General features: G+C 43.7%; 2 protein-coding genes across 2 annotated transcripts in view; both read left to right on the top strand.

Annotated features, from left to right (window-relative positions):
• The window catches only part of LOC115826618 (mucin-2-like), a 14,259-nt gene extending 11,273 nt beyond the window's left edge, over nt 1–2,986 (top strand). Inside the window, exons 22-28 of the mRNA XM_030790497.1 lie at nt 40–219; nt 371–610; nt 853–1,009; nt 1,441–1,569; nt 1,860–1,925; nt 2,455–2,788; nt 2,980–2,986. Of these exons, the coding sequence (XP_030646357.1) occupies nt 40–219; nt 371–610; nt 853–1,009; nt 1,441–1,569; nt 1,860–1,925; nt 2,455–2,788; nt 2,980–2,986 (1,113 nt within the window). The remainder of the gene's footprint in view (nt 1–39; nt 220–370; nt 611–852; nt 1,010–1,440; nt 1,570–1,859; nt 1,926–2,454; nt 2,789–2,979) is intronic.
• Nucleotides 2,987–3,002: 16 nt separating this feature from the next.
• Nucleotides 3,003–9,061, top strand: LOC115826616 (mucin-2-like). Its single transcript, XM_030790495.1, has 9 exons — nt 3,003–3,403; nt 3,782–3,970; nt 4,283–4,605; nt 4,900–5,215; nt 5,516–5,794; nt 6,092–6,394; nt 6,713–7,018; nt 7,328–7,678; nt 9,055–9,061. The coding sequence occupies exons 1-9, from the start codon at nt 3,003–3,005 to the stop codon at nt 9,059–9,061; spliced, it is 2,475 nt and encodes an 824-aa protein (XP_030646355.1).
• The last annotated feature ends 1,516 nt before the right edge of the window (nt 9,062–10,577 follow it).

Below are 10,577 nucleotides of genomic sequence, written 5' to 3'. Positions count from 1 at the left end.
TATTTATAAACTTGTGATGTAATCTCTTTTGATACTCAGGGAGAAGAGATCGTTTTATCAGATGAAGACATCAAAGTATTCAAGCGTGAAAACAGTGAAAAGATTCCCTACAAAGTCCATGTTCTTGGCATATATCTGGTGATTGAGTCAGAAAATGGGCTGATTCTCATGTGGGACAAGAAGACAAGCCTGAGGGTCAAACTTGCATCCACATTCAAGGTAGGAGGAAAATCTGCTAACAAAAAAAAATGTGTCAAGGGGAGTATTTTTTAAAAGTTTGTTCATAATTATAAATGGACTCAGAGCTTTTGAACAATGTTCACTGAGGTATTATTAGATCAGCTGTCTTTTTAACTTGCCTTTTTTTCAGAACAAATTGTGTGGACTGTGTGGCAACTATGATGGAAATGCAAGAAATGACTTTGTCACACGAAGTGGGGAGTGTGTGGTGGACACACTGGATTTTGGGAACAGTTGGAGCACCTCCGCCAGTTGCCCCAAAGCCGTCAGCCTGGGCGACCCCTGCAGCTCTAGACCTCACAGGCATTCCTGGGCCACCAGACAGTGCAGCATCCTCAAGAGCTCAGTGTTCAGCACCTGCCACAAACTGGTGTGTGCCAATCAGCACATGTGTCATCTTTATGCTCTGACTCAGTAAACTCCTCCCTGTCTTGTTAGACTTTCACCTTTGCTTATATTTAGAGCTAAACATTCATCCATTACATGCATGGGTGCTTTACACATACAAGGGTATATAAAGGGTGTACATGCACCTGTATATTCCTACACAGTGTCAAATGAAGTTGACCATGTGTCAAATGGAGTTCACCACATCATCTCTATCTCCAACAGGTGGACCATGGTCCATATTACGATGCCTGTGTTAGAGACACATGTGCGTGTGACACGGGTGGAGACTGTGAATGTTTCTGCTCTGCTGTAGCTGCCTACGCTGCAGCCTGCAGTGATAAGGGAGTCTGTATTTCTTGGAGAACCCCTAAGATCTGCCGTAAGTCTTAAGCTGGAAGCTCCACACAACTTTCTTGCTTATAAAATTACTTTGGCTGGTACTTTACAGGTTATTAACAAATATGAGCCCATTATAGTTATTCTGAAGATCTCAGACTAGAAGATCTGATTGACTCTGAAGATCAGGCTGAAATTTCAGAAGTTTTCATTTTGCTCCATAGTTTCTGTCATTGCATAGCCATAGACTGGAAAATTAAGGACTTTTAGTGAACTACTAAAATGATGACTCATTTGCTGATGTCAAAAGAGATCATTAAAAATCCCTTTAAGGAAGGTGTTGCCAAGTTGTTTTTGGGCACTGGGCACCTACGGAGAAGCAGCCTTACTACAGAGCATCATTACATGGCCGTAGTACATTTTTGTTAAGTGATGTTTGTGTGTTAAAGTACTGTTGTAATTATTTTTGGACAGCTCTGTTCTGTGACTACTATAATCCACCCGGTGAATGCGAATGGCACTACAAAGCCTGTGGACCTAAATGCTTAAAAACCTGTGCAAACCCCACCGGACAATGCAACAGTCTGATCCCACATGTGGAAGGTAAGCACTGCAAATGCTAAACATCTCTTTGCTTCGTTCTGAAATTATTTTGGGCTGCTCACATTTTCTGAAAGAGAATTTAAGTGGTCAAACCACCTGTGGTCATTACTCAGAAAGTTTAGTAGTTAATATGGAACGTCTTTCAAAGAATTATGGAATAAAACAATGCTTCTGCATTTTGTTATGAAATCCAGGGAAAAAATTTGCTTGTGGCAAAGGTTTCTAACAACTTTTTTTTGCTCATTAATCCTTCTCTGTGGGTGTATTTGCCCGTATTTGTATCTTTGTAGGATGCTTTCCGGTGTGCCCTCCTGAAAAGCCTTATCTAGATGAGAGGAATTTAACGTGTGTTGAAGGTCAGCATTACTCCAAATATGGATTACCCTATTCTGATTTTAATAAAATCAGAATATTACCGATTTTAATAAAATCAGAATATTACCGATTTTAATAAAATCAGAATATTACCGTAAATATTACCACATGCAAGGTATAATTTTTAATTCATACATGTTCTGATATTTTTCACACTGCAAGCATGTTCATTTAATTAGACTCTATTTGTAACACTTAAGGTTTAAATCAAACAGCTCATGTTGATATCTACCACTATAAAACAGGATGTATATGTCCACTTTTACAATGTGGACAAGCAGCATAAAAAGGTAAAAAAGTATTTAAACCTATGTTAAACTGATTCATGGATTAATTGCTGTAGTTAGCTAAACACTACCAAGTGACCAACTTCAAAACAAAACAAAAAAAAAAAAGACAACATCAGAATATAACAACCCTTGTGACTTACTCTGTTAAAGTGATTTAGCTCAGTGTACATCGAGTTAGAGCCACGAATTAATCATATGCTCATCAATAAAATACTTTCAGCCTGTCCCACACCATCACCTACAACAACCCCAACACCTACAACGACGCCGACGACAACAACCACTACAACAACCACAACCACCACCACTACTACAACCACAGAATCTCCTACCACAACTACTACAACAACAACATCCACTGTTAGCCCGACAACAACAGAGACCCCAACCACATCAACCATCCCCACTACGACAACAACAACAGAAACCCCAACCACAACAACCACTACCACTACTACCACTACTGAAACCCCAACTACAACACCAACAACACCAACAGCAACAGGAAGCACAACAACCATATCTCCAAATCCATGCACGTACAAGTGTATATGGTCAGAGTGGGTTAGCAACACCTATCCTAATGCCACAACTGGAGGAGATTTTGAGCGTATTACAGATCTAGTGGAGTCTGGGCAAATTCCTTGCGGGAACCCTGTAAACATTCAATGCAGGAGGAGTGATGACAAGACACCATACAACGAGACGGGTCAAAATGTTGAGTGCGATGTGTCCGTTGGTCTAGTTTGTAACAATCGAGATCAAATGATGGGAGCACAGTGTTTCAATTATGAAATACAGGTTCTATGCTGTGAGAATACGTGCATCACCACCACTACAACCACAGAATCTCCTACCACAACTACTACATCAACAACATCCACTGTTAGCCCGACAACAACAGAGACACCAACCACAACAACCATCACCACTACGACAACAACAACAGAAACCCCAACCACAACCACAGAATCTCCTACCACAACCACTACATCAACAACATCCACTGTAAGCCCAACCACAACATCTCCTACCACAACCACATCATCAACAACATCCACTGTAAGCCCAACCACAACAGAGACACCAACCACAACAACCACTACCACTACTACAACTACTGAAACCCCAACTACAACACCAACAACAACAGGAAGCACAACAACCATATCTCCGAATCCATGCACGTACAAGTGTATATGGTCAGAGTGGGTAAGCAACACCTATCCTAATACCACTAATGGAGGAGATTTTGAGCGTATTACAGATCTAGTGGAGTCTGGGCAAATTCCTTGCGGGAACCCTGTAAACATTCATTGCAGGAGGAAAGACAATAAGACACCATACAACGAGACGGGTCAAAATGTTGAGTGCGATGTGTCCGTTGGTCTGGTTTGTAACAATCAAGATCAAATGATGGGAGCACAGTGTTTCAATTATGAAATACAGGTTCTATGCTGTGAGAATACGTGCATCACCACCACTACAACCACAGAATCTCCTACCACAACCACTACGGAGACACCAACCACAACAACAACCATCACCACTACGACAACAACAACAGAAACCCCAACCACAACCACAGAATCTCCTACCACAACCACTACATCAACAACATCCACTGTAAGCCCAACCACAACATCTCCTACCACAACCACAACAACCACTACCACTACTACAACTACTGAAACCCCAACTACAACACCAACAACAACAGGAAGCACAACAACCATATCTCCGAATCCATGCACGTACAAGTGCATATGGTCAGAGTGGGTAAGCAACACCTATCCTAATGCCACAACTGGAGGAGATTTTGAGCGTATTACAGATCTAGTGGGGTCTGGGCAAATTCCTTGCGGGAACCCTGTAAACATTCAATGCAGGAGGAGTGATGACAAGACACCATACAACGAGACGGGTCAAAATGTTGAGTGCGATGTGTCCGTTGGTCTAGTTTGTAACAATCGAGATCAAATGATGGGAGCACAGTGTTTCAATTATGAAATACAGGTTCTATGCTGTGAGAATACGTGCATCACCACCACTACAACCACAGAATCTCCTACCACAACCACTACGGAGACACCAACCACAACAACAACCATCACCACTACGACAACAACAACAGAAACCCCAACCACAACCACAGAATCTCCTACCACAACCACTACATCAACAACATCCACTGTAAGCCCAACCACAACATCTCCTACCACAACCACTACATCAACAACATCCACTGTAAGCCCAACCACAACAGAGACACCAACCACAACAACCACTACCACTACTACAACTACTGAAACCCCAACTACAACACCAACAACACCAACAACAACAGGAAGCACAACAACCATATCTCCGAATCCATGCACGTACAAGTGTACATGGTCAGAGTGGGTTAGCAACACCTATCCTAATGCCACTACTGGAGGAGATTTTGAGCGTATTACAGATCTAGTGGAGTCTGGGCAAATTCCTTGCGGGAACCCTGTAAACATTCATTGCAGGAGGAAAGACAATAAGACACCATACAACGAGGCGGGTCAAAATGTTGAGTGCGATGTGTCCGTTGGTCTGGTTTGTAACAATCAAGATCAAATGATGGGAGCACAGTGTTTCAATTATGAAATACAGGTTCTATGCTGTGAGAATACGTGCATCACCACCACTACAACCACAGAATCTCCTACCACAACCACTACGGAGACACCAACCACAACAACAACCATCACCACTACGACAACAACAACAGAAACCCCAACCACAACCACAGAATCTCCTACCACAACCACTACATCAACAACATCCACTGTAAGCCCAACCACAACATCTCCTACCACAACCACATCATCAACAACATCCACTGTAAGCCCAACCACAACAGAGACACCAACCACAACAACCACTACCACTACTACAACTACTGAAACCCCAACTACAACACCAACAACAACAGGAAGCACAACAACCATATCTCCGAATCCATGCACGTACAAGTGTATATGGTCAGAGTGGGTAAGCAACACCTATCCTAATGCCACTAATGGAGGAGATTTTGAGCGTATTACAGATCTAGTGGAGTCTGGGCAAATTCCTTGCGGGAACCCTGTAAACATTCATTGCAGGAGGAAAGACAATAAGACACCATACAACGAGACGGGTCAAAATGTTGAGTGCGATGTGTCCGTTGGTCTGGTTTGTAACAATCAAGATCAAATGATGGGAGCACAGTGTTTCAATTATGAAATACAGGTTCTATGCTGTGAGAATACGTGCATCACCACCACTACAACCACAGAATCTCCTACCACAACCACTACGGAGACACCAACCACAACAACAACCATCACCACTACGACAACAACAACAGAAACCCCAACCACAACCACAGAATCTCCTACCACAACCACTACATCAACAACATCCACTGTAAGCCCAACCACAACATCTCCTACCACAACCACAACAACCACTACCACTACTACAACTACTGAAACCCCAACTACAACACCAACAACAACAGGAAGCACAACAACCATATCTCCGAATCCATGCACGTACAAGTGCATATGGTCAGAGTGGGTAAGCAACACCTATCCTAATGCCACAACTGGAGGAGATTTTGAGCGTATTACAGATCTAGTGGGGTCTGGGCAAATTCCTTGCGGGAACCCTGTAAACATTCAATGCAGGAGGAGTGATGACAAGACACCATACAACGAGACGGGTCAAAATGTTGAGTGCGATGTGTCCGTTGGTCTAGTTTGTAACAATCGAGATCAAATGATGGGAGCACAGTGTTTCAATTATGAAATACAGGTTCTATGCTGTGAGAATACGTGCATCACCACCACTACAACCACAGAATCTCCTACCACAACCACTACGGAGACACCAACCACAACAACAACCATCACCACTACGACAACAACAACAGAAACCCCAACCACAACCACAGAATCTCCTACCACAACCACTACATCAACAACATCCACTGTAAGCCCAACCACAACATCTCCTACCACAACCACTACATCAACAACATCCACTGTAAGCCCAACCACAACAGAGACACCAACCACAACAACCACTACCACTACTACAACTACTGAAACCCCAACTACAACACCAACAACAACAGGAAGCACAACATCCATATCTCCGAATCCATGCACGTACAAGTGTATATGGTCAGAGTGGGTTAGCAACACCTATCCTAATGCCACAACTGGAGGAGATTTTGAGCGTATTACAGATCTAGTGGAGTCTGGGCAAATTCCTTGCGGGAACCCTGTAAACATTCATTGCAGGAGGAAAGACAATAAGACACCATACAACGAGGCGGGTCAAAATGTTGAGTGCGATGTGTCCGTTGGTCTGGTTTGTAACAATCAAGATCAAATGATGGGAGCACAGTGTTTCAATTATGAAATACAGGTTCTATGCTGTGAGAATACGTGCATCACCACCACTACAACCACAGAATCTCCTACCACAACCACTACGGAGACACCAACCACAACAACAACCATCACCACTACGACAACAACAACAGAAACCCCAACCACAACCACAGAATCTCCTACCACAACCACTACATCAACAACATCCACTGTAAGCCCAACCACAACATCTCCTACCACAACCACATCATCAACAACATCCACTGTAAGCCCAACCACAACAGAGACACCAACCACAACAACCACTACCACTACTACAACTACTGAAACCCCAACTACAACACCAACAACAACAGGAAGCACAACAACCATATCTCCGAATCCATGCACGTACAAGTGTATATGGTCAGAGTGGGTAAGCAACACCTATCCTAATACCACTAATGGAGGAGATTTTGAGCGTATTACAGATCTAGTGGAGTCTGGGCAAATTCCTTGCGGGAACCCTGTAAACATTCATTGCAGGAGGAAAGACAATAAGACACCATACAACGAGACGGGTCAAAATGTTGAGTGCGATGTGTCCGTTGGTCTGGTTTGTAACAATCAAGATCAAATGATGGGAGCACAGTGTTTCAATTATGAAATACAGGTTCTATGCTGTGAGAATACGTGCATCACCACCACTACAACCACAGAATCTCCTACCACAACCACTACGGAGACACCAACCACAACAACAACCATCACCACTACGACAACAACAACAGAAACCCCAACCACAACCACAGAATCTCCTACCACAACCACTACATCAACAACATCCACTGTAAGCCCAACCACAACATCTCCTACCACAACCACATCATCAACAACATCCACTGTAAGCCCAACCACAACAGAGACACCAACCACAACAACCACTACCACTACTACAACTACTGAAACCCCAACTACAACACCAACAACACCAACAACAACAGGAAGCACAACAACCATATCTCCGAATCCATGCACGTACAAGTGTACATGGTCAGAGTGGGTTAGCAACACCTATCCTAATGCCACTACTGGAGGAGATTTTGAGCGTATTACAGATCTAGTGGAGTCTGGGCAAATTCCTTGCGGGAACCCTGTAAACATTCATTGCAGGAGGAAAGACAATAAGACACCATACAACGAGGCGGGTCAAAATGTTGAGTGCGATGTGTCCGTTGGTCTGGTTTGTAACAATCAAGATCAAATGATGGGAGCACAGTGTTTCAATTATGAAATACAGGTTCTATGCTGTGAGAATACGTGCATCACCACCACTACAACCACAGAATCTCCTACCACAACCACTACGGAGACACCAACCACAACAACAACCATCACCACTACGACAACAACAACAGAAACCCCAACCACAACCACAGAATCTCCTACCACAACCACTACATCAACAACATCCACTGTAAGCCCAACCACAACATCTCCTACCACAACCACATCATCAACAACATCCACTGTAAGCCCAACCACAACAGAGACACCAACCACAACAACCACTACCACTACTACAACTACTGAAACCCCAACTACAACACCAACAACAACAGGAAGCACAACAACCATATCTCCGAATCCATGCACGTACAAGTGTATATGGTCAGAGTGGGTAAGCAACACCTATCCTAATACCACTAATGGAGGAGATTTTGAGCGTATTACAGATCTAGTGGAGTCTGGGCAAATTCCTTGCGGGAACCCTGTAAACATTCATTGCAGGAGGAAAGACAATAAGACACCATACAACGAGACGGGTCAAAATGTTGAGTGCGATGTGTCCGTTGGTCTGGTTTGTAACAATCAAGATCAAATGATGGGAGCACAGTGTTTCAATTATGAAATACAGGTTCTATGCTGTGAGAATACGTGCATCACCACCACTACAACCACAGAATCTCCTACCACAACCACTATGGAGACACCAACCACAACAACAACCATCACCACTACGACAACAACAACAGAAACCCCAACCACAACCACAGAATCTCCTACCACAACCACTACATCAACAACATCCACTGTAAGCCCAACCACAACATCTCCTACCACAACCACAACAACCACTACCACTACTACAACTACTGAAACCCCAACTACAACACCAACAACAACAGGAAGCACAACAACCATATCTCCGAATCCATGCACGTACAAGTGTATATGGTCAGAGTGGGTTAGCAACACCTATCCTAATGCCACAACTGGAGGAGATTTTGAGCGTATTACAGATCTAGTGGAGTCTGGGCAAATTCCTTGCGGGAACCCTGTAAACATTCAATGCAGGAGGAGTGATGACAAGACACCATACAACGAGACGGGTCAAAATGTTGAGTGCGATGTGTCCGTTGGTCTAGTTTGTAACAATCGAGATCAAATGATGGGAGCACAGTGTTTCAATTATGAAATACAGGTTCTATGCTGTGAGAATACGTGCATCACCACCACTACAACCACAGAATCTCCTACCACAACCACTACGGAGACACCAACCACAACAACAACCATCACCACTACGACAACAACAACAGAAACCCCAACCACAACCACAGAATCTCCTACCACAACCACTACATCAACAACATCCACTGTAAGCCCAACCACAACATCTCCTACCACAACCACATCATCAACAACATCCACTGTAAGCCCAACCACAACAGAGACACCAACCACAACAACCACTACCACTACTACAACTACTGAAACCCCAACTACAACACCAACAACACCAACAACAACAGGAAGCACAACAACCATATCTCCGAATCCATGCACGTACAAGTGTACATGGTCAGAGTGGGTTAGCAACACCTATCCTAATGCCACTACTGGAGGAGATTTTGAGCGTATTACAGATCTAGTGGAGTCTGGGCAAATTCCTTGCGGGAACCCTGTAAACATTCATTGCAGGAGGAAAGACAATAAGACACCATACAACGAGGCGGGTCAAAATGTTGAGTGCGATGTGTCCGTTGGTCTGGTTTGTAACAATCAAGATCAAATGATGGGAGCACAGTGTTTCAATTATGAAATACAGGTTCTATGCTGTGAGAATACGTGCATCACCACCACTACAACCACAGAATCTCCTACCACAACCACTACGGAGACACCAACCACAACAACAACCATCACCACTACGACAACAACAACAGAAACCCCAACCACAACCACAGAATCTCCTACCACAACCACTACATCAACAACATCCACTGTAAGCCTGACCACAACGTCTCCTACCACAACCACAACAACCACTACCACTACTACAACTACTGAAACCCCAACTACAACACCAACAACAACAGGAAGCACAACAACCATATCTCCGAATCCATGCACGTACAAGTGTATATGGTCAGAGTGGGTTAGCAACACTTATCCTAATACCACTAATGGAGGAGATTTTGAGCGTATTACAGATCTAGTGGAGTCTGGGCAAATTCCTTGCGGGAACCCTGTAAACATTCATTGCAGGAGGAAAGACAATAAGACACCATACAACGAGACGGGTCAAAATGTTGAGTGCGATGTGTCCGTTGGTCTGGTTTGTAACAATCAAGATCAAATGATGGGAGCACAGTGTTTCAATTATGAAATACAGGTTCTATGCTGTGAGAATACGTGCATCACCACCACTACAACCACAGAATCTCCTACCACAACCACTACGGAGACACCAACCACAACAACAACCATCACCACTACGACAACAACAACAGAAACCCCAACCACAACCACAGAATCTCCTACCACAACCACTACATCAACAACATCCACTGTAAGCCCAACCACAACATCTCCTACCACAACCACAACAACCACTACCACTACTACAACTACTGAAACCCCAACTACAACACCAACAACACCAACA

The sequence above is a fragment of the Chanos chanos genome, chromosome 13, assembly GCF_902362185.1.
Source record: "Chanos chanos chromosome 13, fChaCha1.1, whole genome shotgun sequence".
Lineage (NCBI taxonomy): Eukaryota > Metazoa > Chordata > Actinopteri > Gonorynchiformes > Chanidae > Chanos > Chanos chanos.
This window is presented reverse-complemented; position numbering and strand designations above follow the sequence as displayed.